At 35.0% G+C, this 21,533-nt stretch overlaps 1 protein-coding gene across 4 annotated transcripts in view; it reads right to left on the bottom strand.

The window, feature by feature from the left end:
- The window catches only part of CCDC138 (coiled-coil domain containing 138), a 117,650-nt gene that overhangs the window by 71,695 nt on the left and 24,422 nt on the right, over nt 1-21,533 (bottom strand). For all 4 annotated transcript variants that reach the window (XM_012737619.2, XM_012737621.2, XM_012737620.2 and 1 more), the window contains 2 exons: nt 16,136-16,294; nt 12,878-12,997 (listed from right to left, as the gene is read on the bottom strand). In XM_012737619.2, the coding sequence (XP_012593073.1) occupies nt 12,878-12,997; nt 16,136-16,294 (279 nt within the window). The remainder of the gene's footprint in view (nt 1-12,877; nt 12,998-16,135; nt 16,295-21,533) is intronic.

The following is a 21,533-nucleotide window of genomic DNA, read 5'->3' as shown; positions in this document are numbered from 1 at the left end:
TGGTCATCCCTTAGATATTGTGCACTGTACATGTTAGGTGTGAATTTACGTATCCCCTCCTCTCCCTCCCACCTGCTTGATTTCCGATGAACGTTATTTCTATATGTGCAAATAAGTGTTAATTGATTAGTTCCAATTTAATGGTGAGTTCTAATTTAATGTCTTTTTTTCCTTTGGATAAATACCCAACAGTGAGATTCCTGGATCACATGGTAGTTCCACTTTTAGTTCTTTGAGGTATCCCCATACTACTTTTCATAGAGGTTGTACTAGTTTGCAATCCTACCAGTAGTGTGTAAGTGTTTCTATCTCTCTGCATCCACACCAGCATCTGTAATTTTGGGACTTTTTGATAAGAGCCATTCTCACTAGAGTTAAGTGGTATCTCATTGTGATTTTGATTTGCATTTCACTGATGATTAGAGAAGTTGAACATTTTTTTATGTTTCTTGGCCATTAGTCTACCTTCTTTTGAAAAGTTTCTATTCATGTCTTTGCCTACTTTTTAAAGGAGTTGTTAAATTTTTTTCTTGCTGATATGACTGAGTTATGTATAGATTCTAGTTATCAGCCCTTTATCAGATATATAGCATGCAAATATTTTCCCCATTCTGTAGGCTGTCTATTCACTCTAATGATTATTTCCTTGGCTATGTAGAAGCTTTTTAATTTCATCAGGTCCCATTTACTTATTTTTGATGATTCCTTTGGGGTCTTTTTCATAAATGTCTTGCCCAGGCCAATGTCTATAAGAGTTTTTCCAACATTTTCTTCTAGAATTCTTAAAGTTCCATGCCTTAGGTTTAAATCCATTATCCATAGTGAGTTGATTTTTGTGAGTGGTTAGAGATGCAGATCCTGTTTCAGTCTTCTACATGTGGCTATCCAATTTTCCCAGCACCATGAACTAAATAGGGATTCTTTTCTCCAGTGTATGTTTTTGTCTACTTTGTCAAAGATTGGATGCCTATATGAGGATGATTTTATATTTAGGTTCCCTGTCCTGATCCTTTGGTCTATGTCTCTGTTCTTGCACCAATATCATGCTGTTTTGGTTACTATAGCCTCGTAGTATAGCTTGAAGTCTGATAAATTGATTCCTCCCAGTATGTTCTTTTTGCTTAGGGTTGCTTTGGCTATACGGGGTCTTCTCTGGTTCCATACAAAGCATAGAATTATTTTTTTCTAGATCTGAGAAAAATGATGTTGGTATTTTAGTAGTTATTATACTGAATCTGTAGATCACTTTGGGTAGTACAGACATTTTAACAATGTTGATTCTACTGATCAGGACTTAACCTCAAAATGATAAAAGCCATATATGACAAACCCACACCCAACATCATACTGAACAGAGAGAAATTGAAAACATTCCTGCTTAGAACTGGAACCAGACAAGGTTGCCCTCTATCACCACTTCTATTTAACATAGTGCTGGAAATCCTAGCCAGACAAGAGAAGGAAATCAAGGCTGTATGAATGGGGGCAAAAGAGGTCGAACTATTGCTCTTTGCTGATAATATGATCTTATACCTAGATTCTGCCAAGATACTACTGGAATTGATAAACTCATCAGAGTTTCAGGTTACAAAATCAATGTCCACAAATCAGCAGAATTCCTATACACCAACAACAGTTAAGGTGAGAACAAATCAAGATTCCATACTTTTTACAATAGCAACAAAGAAAATAAAATACCCAGGAATATATTTAACTAAGGAGGTGAAAAACCTCTATAGGGAGAAATCCAGACATCTTAAAAGCATATATTTTTGGCTGGGTGCAGTGGCTCACACCTGTAATCCCAGCACTGTGAGAGACTAATGTGGGAATACTGTTTGAGGCCAGGTATTCGAGACCAGCCTAGGCAACATAATGAGACCCTGTCTCTACAAAAAATTTTTTAAAAAATTAGCCAGGCTTATTGGCATACACCATGTGCCTGCAGTCCTAATTAGGGGAGGCTGAGGCAGGAGGATTATTTGAGTCCAGGAGTTTGAGGCTGCAGTGAGGTATGATCAGGCCACTGCACTCCAGCCTGCCAAGCTGGGGGACAGAATGAGACACTGTATTTTTATTTAAAAAAAAGTATATTTTACTGGGAAATGTTTTTCAAGTAAAATTTTTGTTGAACTGTAACATACATGAGGAAAAGTATATGAATATAAATATGTAGTGCAATGAGTTATTATTGGTATTGTATTTTATCTACACACACAATGGGAAAATCTGACATCTTTACAATATTGAGTCTTTCCATTCATGAACATAACATATCTTCAATTTATTTAGGTCTTCTTTATTTTCTTTTAATAATATTTTGTAGTTTTAAGTATAGATATCTTACACAACTTTCTTTAGACTTAATCCTGGGTATCCAATGATTTTTTTATGACATTACCTATGGCATCTTTCGATAAATAGCATTTATTATTTGTTATTGATATATAGAAATAGACTATATTTATGTATATTGAACTCACATCCAGAGATTCTGCTATAATTGCTTATTAATTCTAAGAGTTTGTCTATATACTCTTTTGGATACCTATGTACATGTAAACTGTGAATGAGTATTTATCTCCTCCCTTTCCAATCTTTATAGTTTTTTCCCTTATTGCTTTGACTAGAATTTTCATGACAATTTTCAATAGAAATGGCAACAGCAAGCACCTTTTTTTTTTTTTTTTTTGCTTTCAAAGGGAAAAGCTTTCAATAATTTACCATTAAATATCATTTTGTTGTTGGATGTTTTTGTCAGTAATCAGATTTAAGAAGTTCTCTTCTTTTACTAGTTACTATGACTTGTTGAATTTTTTTTTTTTTTTTTTGAGACAGAGTCTCACTTTGTTGCCCAGGCTAGAGTGAGTGCCGTGGCGTCAGCCTAGCTCACAGCAACCTCAAACTCCTGGGCTCGAGTGATCCTCCTGCCTCAGCCTCCCGGGTAGCTGGGACTACAGGCATGCGCCACCATGCCCGGCTAATTTTTTATATATATATCAGTTGGCCAATTAATTTCTTTCTATTTATAGTAGAGACGGGGTCTCGCTCTTGCTCAGGCTGGTTTTGAACTCCTGACCTTGAGCAATCCGCCCGCCTCGGCCTCCCAAGAGCTAGGATTACAGGCGTGAGCCACAGCGCCCGGCCGACTTGTTGAATTTTATACCAATAGAAATTATCACATAATTTTTCTTTTTATTAGATAATTCATTAATTTTCAAAGGTTGACCCATCCAAGTTTTCCTGTACTAAATGCCACTAAGTTCTGTATGTATCACTGGATTCAGTTTACTGACATTTTAAAATTTTTGTGCCTATATTTCTGAGACAGACTGTGTACATTATTCTTTTCTTATAATGTTAAGGTTTAGCTTCAAGGTTATACTGGCTGTATACAACAAGTAAAAGAAATTGTCTCTCTTGATCTATTCCATGTTTGATGTATGTAGTATTTCCTTATTAAAAGCCAGACAAAAGTCTTCTGCTGCTTCTTTAAAGGCAGGCTGTTGTTTTTTTCTCTGACCACTTTTAAAACTTTCTATCTACAGTTTTTAAGAGTCTTAAAATGATGTGCCTATTTATGATTTCCTTTAATATTTATCCTACATAGGAACACAGTTTCTTAAATCTATAGTTGACATATTTTACCAGTTTTTAAAAATCCTTGTTTACTGTATCTTCATATATTTGGCTTTTGCCCCATTCTCTTTCTTCTCCTTATGGAACTCCCATATATTAAACTTCTTAACTATGTATCACATGTCTCTTTCCTAAATTTTTTATTTTCTTCACTCGATGCTTCAATCTGGAGACTTTTTATGAAACTATCTTCCAGTTCACTAATCTTTTCTTCTTCTGTGTCTCCTCTGTTGTTAAACCCATTCATTAGGTTGGCAATATGGTTGACTAAAGGTGTCTGGTCCTTCTCCCCACCAACAATGAAGGACCAAATCAATGAATAAACAACTCATGTTCAACTGCAGTGTCTGACAGAGGGCACTGGAGTACAGCAAAGGAGTGGCAAGATCCCTGTGGAGTATGAAAGCCCAAGGGGGGAGCACAGAGAGGTGAGTAAGGCACCCAACCTCTGCTGACATGCTCCCCCATTGGGATTGGCTCATAGCCAGGAGGGACTTCTCCTTCCAGGGAAAAGGTAACCAGAAGGCCCCCACCAACCACACATTCTTCACAAGCCCTGAGCCCAGTTTGAGGAACTTACTGGAAATCATGCAACTGCATTATTCCAGAGTAGGAACACATGTTGTGCACTCCCCAAACCCCTATGATCCAAGCTGCTACAGCATGGAACCATCTTCAAACCAGTGCCACTGCTAAAGTATGCCTTGTTCTGAATGTCAATAGCCACTGTATTTCTCCAGCCTTGGGCTCCACTGTCATTCCACCAAGCCCATATAGGTGGTACAACACTGCAACTCAAGCTACTTGGAACCCAGGCCCAAGAACTGTCTTGACTATGATCACACACAGTGGAGAAGCCAACACTAGGCAAGCAGAAATGACACACATCGGCACATCAGGCTGTAAAAACAGTCTGTCAAACCTTCTCCTTGCGAGTCCACCTGGCATCCCTGATCAGAAAAACAATTTAGTGGACCTGCACCCAATGAGCCTTACCCTAAGTCACTGAATCTCCATGCACTCACATCCCTGGCTGGACAGACAGGCCAGTGGACCCTTGTCCAGTGTACCCACCCCCAAACCAGCTAAACCAACTGAATCAACATGCACACCCCAGCTAGAGAAACAGCCCAGCAGGTATGACCCTAACAAACCAGTCACTGAACTGTCCAAACCACTGATGCATGCATGTGCTCCCAGCCTGAGAGAACCAGCCTTGGAGGCCTGCCCTAGCAAAGCCATGCCACCGCCACAAACTCCCATAGCCTAACCCACTGAAGCACTTACAAAGATCACTAACATGAATTACAGTTGAAGAAACTGTGTGGAGACAACACTGTGTCCACCCAGAAACAAAGCCAATGCAGCCCACCCAAACAACACCCTAGGACCCATCTACAGGAATAAACTTTTCCCTACAAAAGCTAATTTATAAAACTAAAAAAGGCAACTGTTCTGCCAAATGCACAGATACCAACATAGGGAAACAAGAAAAGTGAAAATGCAAGGAAACAAGACACCACAAAAATAATAATTCTCTAGTAACAGACCACTCCCAAAACAGAAAATATATAAATTCCGTTAAAAGAATTCAAAATAATGATCTTAAGGAAACTCAGTGAGATACAATACAGATAAACATTTTGATGAAATAAAAGATACAATTCATGATCTGAATGAGAAATTCAACAAAAAAATAGACATCATAAAAAGAAATACATAGAAATCTTAGAGCTGAAGAATTCAATGAATGAAATTAAAAATAAAATTGAGTCAATAACCAAATACATGAATCAGAAAAGAGAATTTATGAACTCTAAGACATGTCTTTTGAAATAACACAGAAAAAAAAAATGAAGAAAGCCAATAAGGCCTAAGGGACACTCTTAAGTAATCAATTTTTGCATTATGAGCCACAGAAGGAGAAGAGATGGAAAAAGGTGTAGAAAACCTATTTAATAAAATAATAGTTCAAAATTTCTCATCTGAGAAGAGATAGGGACATTTAGATTCAAGAAGCTTATAGGTTCCCATATAGGTTTAACCCAAAAAAGCCCTTCCCAAGGCACATTATAGTCAAATGATCCAAAAACAAAGACAAAAAAGAGAATTCTAAAAACATCAAGAGAAAAAGGTCAAGTCACATATGAGGGAATCATTACTATTAGAATAAAAGAATATTTCTCTACAGAAACTTTACAGGCCAAGAGAGAATAGGATAATATATTCACAGTGCTGAGGGGGAAAAACCTGTCAGCCAAGAATACCCATCAAAACTATCCTTCAGAAATAAAGAAGAAATAAAATCTTTCTCAGTAAAACTGAAGAAATTCATCACTAGACCAGCCTGACAAGAATGCTTAAGAGTGTCCTACACATCTAAAAGTGAAAGAATGATAACTATTACCATGAAAACATGTGATAACAAGAAACTCAATGATGGAACAGATACACAAATGACAAAGAGAAAGAAAAGAAACCATATCACTACAGAAAATCATCAAACCATAAAGAAAAACAATAAGATGAAGAAAGGAACAAAAGATATTGAAAACACCAGAAAACAATGAACAAAATGACAGGAATAAGTCCTCACCTATCCATAATAAACTTAAATGTAAACAGATTAAACTCCCCAATTAAAAGATTTAGACTAGCAAAATAAATTTTAAAAAGTACTCACATATATGTTGCCTACAAGAAACTCGTTTCACCTGTCAACACACACACAGACTAAAAGTGAAGGCATCAAAAAACATATTCCATGTAAACAGAAACTAAAACCAAGCAGAAGTAGCTGTTATTGTAACAGATAAAACAGACTTGAAGTCAAGATCTATAGAAAGAGACAAAGAAGATTATTCTATGATAATAAAGGAATAAATTCAGCAAGAGGATATAACAATTCTAACTGGAGCACCCAGATATATAAAGTAAATATTACTAGATCTAAAGAGAGAGATAGAGTCTAATACTCTAACAGTGGGAGAATTCAACACCCCACTCTCAAGACTGGACAGAACACTAGATAAAAAATCAACAAAGAAATATCAGAATTAAACTGCACTATAGACCAAATGGACTTAACATATATTTATAGAATATTTCATCCAAGAGCTCCAAATACACATTCTTTCTTCTTCAGCATACAGAATACTCTCCAGGACTGACCATACGTTAGCCCACAAAACTGGTCTCAATAAATTTTTAAAAATTCAAAATCATATCAAGAATATCTTCTGACCACAGTGGAATGAAACTAGAAATCAGTAATAAAACAAACTTTAAAAAATGTACAGATACATGAAAACTAAACAATGTGCTCCTGAACAACCAATGGGTCAATGAATTTAAGAAAAATTTAAAATTTCTGGAAACAAATGAAAATGGAAATACAAACATCCCAATACTGATGGGATATTGAAAAAGAAGTATTAAGAGGAAAATTTATAATAATAAATGTCTACATCAAAAAAGTAGAAAGATTTCAAATAAATTACCGAATGATGCACCCCAAGAAACTCAAAGAGCAAGAACAAACCAAAGCCAAAATTAGAAGGAAAGAAAGATCAGAGCAGAAATAAACTAGAGATTAAAAACAATATAAAAGATCAACAAAAGAAAAAGTTAGTGTTTTCAAAAGACAAACTCAGCAAACCATTAGCTAGACTAAATAAGAAAAAAAAGAGAAAAGACCTCCCCCAAAATCAAACCAGTTGTACCAGATGTAATCAGACATTACAACTTATACCACAGAAATACAAAGGATCATTAGAGTCTACTATGAAAACCTATATGCCAACAAATTGGAAAACCTAGAGGAGACAGATAAATTCCTGGAAATATAGGACCTACTAAGACTGAACCAAGAAGAAATAAAGAGCCAGGACAGACCAATAATAATTAGTACTAAGACTTAATCAGTAATAAAAAGTCTCCCAGCAAAGAAAAGCCTAGATTGAACAGCTTCACTGCTGAATTCTACCAAACTTTTAAAAAAAGAACTAATATCAATTCTTCTGAAATTGTTCCAAAACACTGAAGGGGAGGGAATTCTCCAAACTCATTCTACAAGGCTACCATGACCCTGATGCAAATACCAGGCAAGGACACAATATAAAAACTACAGGCCAATATTCCTGATAAATATAGATGCAAAAATCCTCAACAAAATATCAGCAAAACAAATTCCACAGAACATCAAAAAGAATATACACCATAATCAAGTGATATTTATCCCAGGGATACAAGGAAGATCCAACATATGCAAATCAGTAAATGTGCTACATCACATCAACATAATGAAGGACAAAAACTATATGATATCAATAGATGCAGAAAAAGTATTTGATGAAATTCAATATCCCTTCATGATAAAAGCTCTCAACAAAAGAGGTAGAGAAGGAAACACCTCAACACATTAAAAGGCACATATGACCAACCCACAGCTAACATCATACTAAACAGGAAAAACCTGAAAGCCTTTCCTCTAAGAACTGGAACAAGACAAGGATACCCACTCTCACCTTTCTTATTCAATATAGTACTGAAAGTACTAGCCAGAGCAATTAGGTAATAGAAAGAAATAAAGGGCTTATACATTAAAAAGAAGGAGGGTAAATTGTCCTTGTTGCAGATGACATGCTTTTATATATTAACAAAAAGCCCAGAGACTCTACCAAAAAACTCTTAGAACTGGTAAATTCAATAAAGTTGCAGGATACAAAATGAACATACGAAAATCAATAGTGTTTCCATATACCAACAACTAACTAGCTGAAAAATAAAGAAAGCAATCTCAATTACATTAGCCACAAAAAAACTCCAAAATACTTAGAAATAAATTTAACAGTGAAGATGAAAGATTTCTACAAAGAAAATTATAAAACACTGAGGAATGAAATTAAGGAGGACACAAAAAAATAGAGATATCTCATGTTCATGAAATAGAAGAATATTGTTAACAAGACCACACTACCCAAACTGATCTACAGATTAAAGACAATCTGTATCAAAATGCCAATAACATATAAAATATCAATGACATTCACAAATAGAAAAACCAATCCTAAAATTCATATGGAACCACGAAAGACTCCAAATAGCCAATGCAATCCTGAGCAAAAATAACTAAGCTGGAGGCATAACACTACCTGAATTCAAAATATAGTACAAAGCTACAGTAACCACAACAGCATGGTATTGGTCACATAGACTAATGGAACATAATAGAGAATCCAGAAATATTAATAAATCCACATATAACAGCCAACTGATTTTTGACAAAGGTGCCAAGAACACTTACTGGGGAAAGAACAGTCTCCTGAATACATGGTGCTGGGAAAACTGGATATCCATATGCAGAAGAATGAAACTAAACCCCTATATATCACCATTTTCAAAAATCAACTCACGATGGATTAAAGACCCAAAACCATGAAAACCACTTGAAGAAAACATAGGGGAAATGTTTCGGGACACTGGTGTAGGCAAAGAATTTATGAATAAGAACTCAAAAGCACAGGCAACAAAAGCAAACAGACAAATGGGATTATATCAAACTAAAAAGCTTCTACACAGCAAAGGAAATAATTAACAAAGAGACAACCTGCAGAATGGAAGAACATATTTGTGAACTATTCATCTGAGAAGGGATTAAGATACAGAATATATGAGAAATGCAATTCAACAGCAAAAAGACAAATAATTCAAATAAAATGGGTAAGTGATCTGAATAGACATTTCTCAAATGAAGGCATACAAATGGCCATGAAGTATATGAAAAAATGCTCAACATCACTAATTACCAGGGAAATACAAATCTAACCCATGATGAGATGTCATATCATCCCAGTTAGAATGGCAATTATCAAAAAGACAAAAAATAATAAGTGCTGGTGAGGACATGGATAAAGGGCAACTTTTTCACTGTTAGTGAGAATGTAAATTAATACAGCCATTATGGAAAGAACAATATGACAGTTACCAAAAAAACTAAAAATGTGGCTATTGTATGATTCAGCAATCCCCTTAGTAGGTATATATCCAAAAAAAAGGAAATCAGTATGTGGAAGACTCCCATGTTTATTATATCATTATTCACAATAGCCAAGATGGTAAATTAACCTATTTGCCCATCAATGAGTGAATGGATCAAGAAAATGTGGTGTATATATATATATATACAATGGAAAACTACTCGGCCATGAAAAATACCAAAATCCTGTCATTCATGGCAACATGGATGAGCCTGGAGAACATAATGTTATGTGAAATAAGCCAGGCACAGAAAGATGAATACCACATTTTCACTCATATGTGGAAGCTAAAAGAAAAGAGGTTGATCTTACAGAATTAAAGAGTAGAATATTGGTTACTAGAGAATGGGAAGAATAGCAGGTAGGAGGGGATCAGATGAAGTTGGTGAACAAATACAAAATTATTTAATATAACTAGACAGGAGAAGTAAATCTAGTGTTTTATAGCACTGTAACTATTAATATAATTAACAATTTATCGTATATTTTCAAATAGAAGAGAGGATTTTGAATGTTCCCAACAAAAAGAAATGATAAATGTTTGAGGTGATGGATTTACTAATTACTATGATTTTAATCACTACACATTATACACAAGTATCAAAATAATATACTGTAGCCCATAATTATGTACAATTATGTGTCAATTAAAAATAGATTCAGGCTGGGCGCAGTGGCTCACGCCTGTAATCCTAGCACTCCGGGAGGCCGAGGCAGGCAGATTGCTCGAGGTCGGGAGTTCGAAACCAGCCTGAGCGAGACCCCATCTCTACTAAAAATAGAAAGAAATTAATTGACCAACTAAAAATATATATACAAAAAGTTAGCTGGGCATGGTTGTGGATGCCTGTAGTCCCAGCTACTTGGGAGGCTGAGGCAGGAGGATCTCTTGAGCCCAGGAGTTTGAGGTTGCTGTGAGCTAGGCTGATGCCATGGCACTCACTCTAGCCAGGGCAACAAAGTGAGGCTCTGTCTCAAAAAAAAAAAAAAAAAAAAAAAAGATTCATTACTTTAAGTTCAATTAGTATATTTTTCAGTTTAGAATTTCTACTTAGTTCCTTTTTATAAATTACAGTTTGCTAGTGAACTTTTCAATCTTTTTTCTACTTTCTTGAACATATTAAGCATTATTTTAAAGTCACTGCTAGTTAACTCCAATATAGGTATCATTTGCAGGTATGTTTACATTCTCTGGGGTTTATTTCTTCATATTTAGTCACGCGATTCTGATTTTTGATGCGCTTATTAATGTTGTATAGAATGAAAGACATTGTATATAACATTATAAAGGCTACATGTGACATCTTCTTTCAGAGTCTTTTCATCTTTTCCTCTCCTAGGTATTTAAACTGAGGAGTAAGAACCACAACCTGATCAAGAACTGGGAATAATCAAGATTTCAGTTTGAGAAAGCTTCTACCTCCCTTTAGTTTATCTGCTTTCAAAGTGCAGCTCTGCTTCTCTCGACTAAGATCTTGGAGTATTCATAGGGACTCTCTCCCTGCTGGTCCTGACCATTAATCCTTGTGTCCTCAGCTTGGCAAGACTTAATGAGAAATGTTTTCATATTGTTATTATTACAGCAAACTTATATCCAGTGTTATCATAAACTACTATGTAAGTTAGTCACAGAAATAATGTACCTTTTATTAAGAAATTTCAAAGTATATGTCATTCATCGTGCCAAAAGTTGGCAAACTATGGCCTGCAAGCCAAATCTGACCACTGCTTGTTTTTATTAATAAAGTCATTTTGGAGCACTGCCAATTATTGCCTGTGGTTGCATTTGCAGTATGATGTCAAGAGTTGAGTCACTGTGACAGAGGTCATATGGGCCAGTAAAGCTCCAAATATTACTATTTATTATCTGATCCTTAACAGAAAATGTTTGCTGACCTCCCAACTATTCTAAACAAAGTAAACATAAAAAAGCAATCTGCTACTTGGTATCAAAGAGTTTCTCCCAAGCTCTTTCAATTTGGACACATTACCTCATAAATCCAATTATCAATAGGTCCAAATATTTAAAAATCCACATATCCACTCACACACTCATGCAAACATGTGCAAAGTTATTAAGGATTACAGAAACTTAAGAGGTAGGTATGGGCAACAATGTGCCTATGCTATAACCAGCAATTAAAAACCCTTTTCACAAAAGGATACTAAATTGAGATTGTAATTGGAAAGAGTTCTCTATTCAGGCTTCCTAACAGTCAACAGTCTGTTGAGTTCATAGTTCAACTGTGGGAAGCCATACATAAATTCAGGGAAGCCAGAGAATTGGATCAAGTGGTAAACAAGGTACCTAGCTATCACTGCTAAAGAAAAAAGTTATAACAAGTAGAGATTACAGGAATCAAAAGAAAAAGCAGAACAAATGGATAGTCAGCTGGCTAAGGAATCCTAGCAGGTAAATTATCTCTCAGAGTCTGAGCTTAGCTACATTTTAGAATCCATAAAGCTTCCTAGTCCAGTGCTTTAATTTTCAGAATGACTACTTTACTCCACTTTCCATGCATCTGTTTCTCTTACCCATACAATCTAATACACAATAATAATTTTCCTATCTCTCAATAACATACTCCTTTGGTTTCATATTTTTCAGCCATAAACTGACAAAATAAAAAAAAAAAGATACAACTTACAAAAATATTTCTGTTATGCAAGTTTAGTATTATGTATTGACCTAAATTACATCACTTATGTAAATAATTATAGTGCCATATGATACCAATCTATAACCATGAGACCATGAGCAATGTGGAGAATTGAGTCGAGTACAGTGCCCAGCATATAGCAGAAACTCAGAAAATAAATGAATGCTAAATAGTGATGTGTAACAGCAGTTAAAATAATAAGTAATAAAGCCAGAAATCAGTGCCTGAAACGACATTAGTTTTCAAGTTATCAGGTTTTTTATTTTGCTTATTTTTAATCTAGTGATGCTTTTATATTTAAAAAATAAAATTCAAACTGCCAAATATCTCAGTTGGTTGCCAGAGCAGATAAAAAGAAAAAACCATTAGTTTAAGAATACTTTATTCATATTTGGACATATTTTATAATAAAGCTAACAAATAACTTTAATCAAAATTTTCTCTAGCTGAAATGTTCTAAGGCTGACTTATAATTTATTAAATATACAACATAGTTCTTAGAATGTCTTATAATCTAATATATATTAAAACAAGTCTTACTTGTTTTTTTAATGTATCATTCAATTCTTTCAATGCATCAAAAGAGGACCTCAGTCTTTTGCTTTCTTTATTCTTTTCTTTAAGAACTTCAGTTAAGTGTTCAACTTCCGCATCATGTTGCTAGAAGAGAAAAAATACTAATCTAAAAATGAGGTAAAAATCACATATCGCTAACACTATTGAACATAAATTAAAAGAACTCTTTCAATTATAAAAACCTTAACCATTTAATAGTATATTTAAGCATAGGTGCAAGTAATTTTAAAAATCTGTATAATCTACCAAAGTAACAACACAACAAAAGTATTTGTGAAATACCTATTAAAATATGTTAACATACAAATTAAGTAGCAATAAGTCTATATATATTCTGCTTCTGCTCATAAAATTCCACTCACAGAAACTCACTGAAATATTTTGTATTTGACATCATGGGATAGTAAACAAAGCTTTAATGTAAAATTTGCATTACCCTTGAGGAGTACAAGAACTATTCCATAGAACAAAGTAATTTCCAGTTCTCACAGAGTAGCTAAAATTTTTGATGCCAACTTTATACCTCAAAATATGTTAAATACATAATAAAATTTCTCTGAACCTCAAACTGTTTGACTCTTCATGTTTTGTAAATGATTCAAATCAACTTTCCCTTTAATTACATTTAAATAAAATAGCATGTTTTAGATTTAAAATGTGAATTGTTATAGCTTCTTTCACCTTCTAATCTCTATTTATTCATAAAGTATTAAAAAAGATAAATTTCTATAGGAAATCAAGAAACTAGATTTCCTTCTTCTAAATAATATAAGTATAATATAAATAAAGCAGTTATCTTTATACTTAATAAGAATAGTAGGCAAACATAAAGATAGGGAATCAAGAATAAGACAAGGAAGGAGAAATGAGAAATTAGAGAGTCTAAGCATGCATACCTTCTTCAGCCCTGTGAAAAAACTCCAATAATCTGATAAATTTAGTTTTATGTAATTTTATTATACTAAATAATTCCTTAAATAACTTAGGACATAGTGACAAAGACATTTATTTTAAAAACTAGTTTAATATTTTCATTGCCCACATTTTTCCACATCTAAAAGATATTAAAAATATATAAAATGAGTTCCATTTCCAGCACAGCAGAATAAGCCTGGTACACTCTACTTCTCCCACAGATTATAACTAAAAATCATAGACAAAACACACACACAAAAAAACTACCTCAGCACTGAAAAGTAAACAAGAGTAAGAAATTGCAGAAGGGAGTAAAAACTTGAAGAAGCAACCCCCACGGGGTAAAGTTTCCCATATTTTGATTTTTCCTTTTCTCTTAACATTTTACCCCAGAGTGGGCCCCAATCATAGAGAAGTACAGCAAAAACATCCACTCAAGTTCTGAGAGAAAGCCAGTCTTTCTGGCAGAGAAACCAGGAAGAGCGGCCCCTGCAAGCCAGAGTGTGGGGAGAATCTTGCAGAAGAGAGATTCAGAAAGAGGATTCTCTTGCTCTGGTGTGTATGAACCTGTACAAATTGGGCTCACGCCTGAACCACCCAGGCACAGGACAGATCAAATGCAACAGAGCAAAGGCTTGGAGAATGGAGCTCTGTTTAAAAATGCTATCTAAGACTCAGCCTAACCTGCCCTCCCCCTGTCCATCTCTACATGTATGGAAAAGACCCAGAGCAGAAGAGCAAAAGCTTTGAGAACTGAACTAAGATTTTAAACGTCGCTCAAATCTCAGAATAACCTTTAAGCGGCAGAGGCACAAGACCACTCCATGGCAACGCTGCAAAGCCTTTGGAAGTTGAACTGAGATTAGAACCATTTCCTATATAAGGTGAAAAAAAACCGGTTGTCTAAACCTAATTGAGTTGAATGCTTTAAATATTATAAAAACCAACATTCTCTAGAGGATTTTAACAGGACCTAGAATCAATATAGCATAATATCCAAAAGGTCTTGAATACAATCTAAAAATAAATGGACAGAAATTCTTAGGGGAACAAAAAAGTATTTTTAAAAAGAATATAATTGAAATTTTAGAACTTTAAAATATCAGAAATGAAAAACTAGATGAGCTCATATATGAAAAAAAGAACAGTGAACTTAAAGACAGATCAATGGAAATTATTCAATCTGAAAACTACTGAAAAAAAAATACAAGAAAAAAGGAGCAGAGACTCAGAAATCTGTGGGGAAACAACAAAGGACTAGTATATGAGTCATTATAGATCCAGAGGAGAGGAGAAACAAATCAGAGCAGAAAAATATTTGAAGAAATATTGGCTGAAAATGTCCCAAATTTAACAAAAGACATAAATTCACAAATTCAAGAAGCTCAGAAAGCCATAAAAAGGATAAACTCAAAGAAAAGCATGCCAAGATACATCATAAATTGCAGCTGAAAATCAAAGATAAAGAAAAATCATAAAATGATGCTATTTACATGATAATCTGGAAAAGGGACAGAAAATAGATCAATGGTTGCCAAGGGCTGAGGATGGGGAAAAAATACAACTATAAGAGCATTAGGAAACTTTTGGTATGCTGGAACTAGTCATCTTGATTAAGATGGTGATCACAATACCATGCATTTTTCAAAACTCATGGAAATATACAACAAACACAATAAATTTCACTGTATATAAGTTATACACAAAGTAATTTCTCTCTTGGCTTGAAGCAAAGAAGTATATTGTATTACCTATATAACATTCTTGCCAAAAACATTTCATCTGAATATTATTGCTGTGAAACAATCAAGCAAATCCAGAATGCGACATACAAGACTGCTGACCTGGACTCTACAAAGAAAAGTCTCACAAAAACCAAAAATGGTGAGGCTGAATGCTTTAGATTCAAAGAAACCAAAAAGACACCAAATATAATTCATGAATCTTACCTACTTGCTTGATCAGAAAATACAACAAAAAAGCACTAAGACATTTGGGGACCCACTGGGAAAGTAAACATGGAATTATATTACATATTAATTATTTAATTAGCATTAATTTCCAGAAATGATAATGGTATTGGAGAATGTCTTTATTCTTAGGAGATACACACTGAAGTATTTAGGAATGCTTGATTTTTGCAGGTTAGTATACTTTCAAGTGGTTCAGGAAAAAAATATTTGTGTGGATATGGACAGGAGAAAGGGAAAGACAACAAAGAAAATGTGGCAAAATGTTTAATAGCTAGTGAATCTAAGGAAAAAAGGAGAAATAATAATACTCTAAAATCAAAGGCCATATAATTACCTCCTTTATAATTTGAAATCTTGTAACAACCTCTTCTTCAACACCTTTAATTTTACTCAAGGCATTCTCATGTCTGAAAAGCAACTGTTCTCTTTCAAGTAAAAAACGTTCTCGCTTTTGAAGTTCTTCAGCAAATTTCTGTTGGGCTGTAGTTTCATGCTGTATCAAAACATCAGATTTAAATGTTTTTACAGAGTACATTCACAAAGTCTCAAAATTATATTTTTTTAATTGACATTGTGGTTTAATCAAATGATTTTCAGCAATATAAGAATACCTAAGGAGAATCTGGATTACAGTAGTAGCTAGACTAGTACAGCAAGTAAACTTACACAAAAATTCTATCATATTATAAAATGATGTGACACTATAGCAACATTCTATATTGATGACTCAAGAGAACTTGTGGTGCAAAATGGATCAATACTATACAGAATTCATTACCTATCAATTTAAATTCCATGCCAATTCAACTCCATGGTCCACTATTTTACCTGTATCCTCCTCTCCCTCACCTTGTTGTCTTTCCATCTACTTGGGTTGAAAGACTCACAGGCCTGGATTAATGCACAGATCACCTTCCCTACCCCAATGCCAAACAGTTAAACACCAGTGGAGAAAAATCACACACGAAGAAAAGTGGCATCATTATGAATTCATGGAGTCACTTCTCCACTGGGTTCTCAATGCAGTCCAGAAATCTTTTTATAAATTCATGGTCAGCTCTCTCTTCCCCATTTTCCACAGTGTCTATTTCAAACTTTTCCATTCTACTAATTTTGAATACATCACATCCCACACTACTCTCTGTACACAGTGTGGTCTCTAACTTCACAGGGAAAACAAGAAATACATATACATGCATTTTTCCTTTCCTTCTATTAGGATCAGGATCGCATAGACTTCAGCCCTCAGGTGGCGATTACTCTGCTGATTATACCTTTAATATTTTCAATTTCTCCCACCCCATCTGAAATTAAATCTCTCTTGGCCACATCTACTTATCTCCTTCTCTTTACAGTTAAATATCCTTAAAACTTTGTACACATTCGCCGAATCCTCTTCATATCTCCTAATCACGCCTCAGTCCACTTTAATCTGGCTTCACTTCCCATCCCCCTACCAAAATGACTTGCCAATTACTCAATGTAGAGGTCATTTTTCAGTCTTCATTTTATTGAGTCTCTCAGCAGCTCAACAGCATTTTATACAGGTGTCCATTTCCTCCAACTTAAAATACTCACGTTCACTGGTTTCCATGCTACCACATTCCACTTCCCTCTTAGTCAACAGCTTATCAGTCTCCTATGAAGGCTCTGCTTCCTCTACTGTCCTTTAACACTAACATTCCACAGGATATGGGCTTCAGCCATTTTTCTTCTCATTCTTTACATACTCTCTGCTTGCTTACATTAACTCCATGGCTAAATTGACCAAGTATATGGTAACCCACAACTGCTCAGATCTTTCCCCAAGCTCCAAAGTCAAGTGTAACGTGTTTGCCACATGCAACCACTGCCTGCCATGCACCTGCTGCAAACAAGCTATGTGTTGAATCCCTGCAACAACCACAGAGGAACGTGGAGATGCAGGAGAGGAGCAGTGTTAAAGGCTCACAAGGCATCTGCCCCTCTCCTGCCTGGTCAATCTTCCAGAGTAGGAATCAAGTGAGCCATTCAGGGATATCTCCCTCTCTTCACTGAGCAAGAGTCCCCAGCAGAGGAGAAAAGGTGTACTTCAAACCTATCTGTCTTGAGCTAAGATGAGAGGGAACCAGCGTAAGAACTTTGGCAATATGAAAACACAAGCTGTTTACACACTCCCAAAGGATCACAACAGTTCTCCAGCAATGGACTCCAACCAAAAAGAAATTGTTGAAATGCTGGATATCAAGTTTAGAATACGGATGGCAAGTAAGATCAGTGGAATTGAGGAGGAAGTTGAAAACCAACACAAAGAAACCAAAAAATAATTCAGACACAAATAAAAAATTCACTTAAGAGATAGATAAGAAAAAATAAAACAAAACTTGTTATATTTTGATATAAATGAAAGAGTCATTTAGGAAATTTCAAAATGCAGTAGAAAGTTTAACAGACTAGACCAAGCAGAAGAAATAATTTCAGAGCTTGACAACAAGGCTTTTGAAATAACCCATTCAGTCAAAAATGTAGAACAAAGAATAAAGAAAACTGGAACAATCTCTCCAAGAACTGTGGAACTTCGAAAAGGAAATGAATATAAGAATCATAGCTATCCTTGAGGGAAAAGAAAATGTAAAAAGCATGGAAAATGTATTTGAGGGAGTAATTGAGGAAAACATCCCTGATATCATTAAAGATTTAGACATCCAGACACAAGGTCATTCAACACCTAGAAGATTTGAGGCAAACAGGACTATTACCAAGGCATATAGTCATCAATCTGGACAAAATCAAAGGAGAAAATCCTACAAGCTGCAAGATGAAAGCACCAAGTAACTTACAAAAGAAAACCCATCAAACTAACAGCAGACTTCTCAGCAGAAACCTAACAAGTCAGAGAGGGGGCCATTTTTGGTCTCCTGAACAGAATAACCTCCAAGCAAGAATTCTGTATCCTGCAAAACTAAGTTTCATAAATGAAGGTGAAATACAGTCTTTCCCAGACAAGCAAACACAAAGAGAATTTGCCACCACTAGACCTGCCCTATAAGAAATGCTTAAAAGTGCTCTGTACATGGAAAAGAACAATTCATACCAATCAGTGTAAAAACACCTGATTGTTAAAACTCACAGTTCTTACAAAACAGTAACACAAGGGAGAAACCTGGAAACAATCTACGTGATAAACAGAGCAGGATCTTACATAACAGTACTACCATTGAAAGGAAATGTCTGACTTAAACGACACAGATTGTCTGAATAGATTAAAAAAACACAACCGAAATATATGCTGTCTCCAAGAAACCCAATTAACTCACAAAGATTCTCACAGACTCAAGATAAAGGGGTGGAAAAAATATTCCACACAAATAAAGGCAAAAAGTGAGCAGGAGTTGCTATTTTCATATCAGAAAAAAACATACTTTAAGTCAACAATGGTAAAAAAAAAAAAAAAAAGACAAACATGGTCATTATACAATGATAAAGGGACAAATTCAACAAGATAAAATGTAAATATATTTGCACCTAACACAGCAGTTCCCAGACAAATAAAACAAATTTTAATAGAGCTCAAGAAATAAACAGCAACATCACAATAGCTAGAAAGTTCACTCTATTGACAGAACTCTAGAACAAATGGACCTAACAGATATTCACAGAACATTCAACTCAAAATTTGCAGAATATAGATTCTTCTCATCAGCACATGGGAAATTTTCCAAAACAGATCGTATGTTAGGCCATAAAACTAGTCGCAGCAAATTCAGAAAAATCAAAATCATACCATGTATCTTCTCACACCCCTGTGAAATAAAACTAGAAATCCACTCCAAGAGGAACTCTCAAAACCACAAAAATACATGGAAATTAAACAACTTGCTGAACTATCCTTCATCTTGACAAAATCAAGATAAAAATAAAAAAATTTTTCAAGTGGAACAAAGATGACACAATTTACCAAAATCTCTGTGATAACAGCAAAAGCACTGCTAAGAGGAAAGTTCATAGCCTTAAATGCCTACATCAAAAACACAGAAAGATCACAAATTAATATCTAAATGACAAACCTCAAGAGACTAGAAAAAGATAAATTAACCAAACCCAAAGCCAGCAGAAGCAAATAAAATGGAAACAAACAAAAAAAAAAAAGATACAAATTATCAATGAAACAAAAAATTACTTCTCTGAAAAGATAAACAAAATTGACAGACCACTAGCTAGGTTAAATAGAAAGAAAAGAGAAAGGATTCAAATAAACTCAATCAGAAATGAAAAAAGACACAACTGATACCAAAGAAATACAAAATATCATCCATAACTACTATGAAAAACTAGAAGCACACAACCTAGCAAACCCAGAGGAAATAGACAAAATTTTAGAAACACACAACCTCCCAAGTTTGAATCAGTAAGAAACAGAAATCCAAAACAGACAAGTAATGAGTAGCAAGATTGAAATAGTAATAAAAAATCTCCCAACAGAAAGAAGCTGCAAACGAGATAGATTCACAGCCAAATTCTACTAGATCTACAAAGAACTGGCACATATCTACTGAAACTGTTCCATAACATGGAGAAGGAGGAAATCCTTTCTAACTAATTCTATGAAACTACTATCACTCTTATACTTTTATTACTCAAAGTCAGGCAATGACACAGCAACAAAAAAAAAAACCTACAGAACAATCTCTCTCCATTAACATAAATGCAAAAATGCTCAACAAAATACCAGCAAACCCAATCCGACAGCACATCAAAAAAATAATTCACCATGATCTAGTGGGTTTGATTCCAGGAATGCTTGGATGATTCAACATACACAAATCAATAAGTGTGATTTATCATATAAACAAAATTAAAATCAAAAACCATGTCATCTCAACAGATGCAGAAAAGGCATTCAATAAAATCCAGCATCCTTTACGATAAAAACCCTCAACATACCAGACATGCAAGGAAGTTACCTCAAAATATTAATAGCTATATATGACAAACTCACAGCCAACATCATAACGAATGAAGAAAAGTTGAAAGCATTCTGCCTAAGAATTGGAGTAAGACGAGGATGTCCACTGTAACCACTTCAATCAACACAGTACTGAAGTCCTAGCCAGAGCAATCAGGCAAGAGAAAGAAATAAATGGCATCCAAATAGGAAAAGAGGAGGTCAAACTACCCCTTTTCTGATGATATGATCTTACATATAGAAAACAATACAGATTCCACCAAAAGACTCCTAGAATAGATAAATTCAGTAAAGTCACTCGGTTTATCTGTGCCTCTGGCCCTGTGGTCTCTGGGTGGGAAGGGCAGTCATTGTCTCCTTACGAGGCAACATTATCAGCATGGCTTGGTGTTTGGACTGGTCTCCTTCCACACCATCCCAGATTTTTCTTGGGGGTCTATCCAAATTAAAGGTAGCTCAGAGAAGCAGAGACCCCCAGCACTTGGCTGGAAGAAGCTGGGGGTGCACTCCTGCTCTGGGTTCGGGTGGGAGATGGCAGGAGGAATGACATAGTGTGTTCAGTCTGATGGCCAACTGTTGCAACTGGTTCAAGCGATGGTGTAAGCTGGCCGGTTACCTAGAGACAGGCCTGTAAGTCAGGCCTAGCACCCCCAGATCTTAACCAAGAGGCCAGATGAGAAGAAATCAGTTAAAGAACTCTGGAAACATGAAGAATCAGACTGAAAAGACACCCCAAAAGAAAACAGTAACTCTTTACCACTGGATGTAAACCAAAACAAAAAGATTT

The sequence above is a fragment of the Microcebus murinus genome, chromosome 3 (assembly GCF_040939455.1).
Source record: "Microcebus murinus isolate Inina chromosome 3, M.murinus_Inina_mat1.0, whole genome shotgun sequence".
Lineage (NCBI taxonomy): Eukaryota > Metazoa > Chordata > Mammalia > Primates > Cheirogaleidae > Microcebus > Microcebus murinus.
This window is presented reverse-complemented; position numbering and strand designations above follow the sequence as displayed.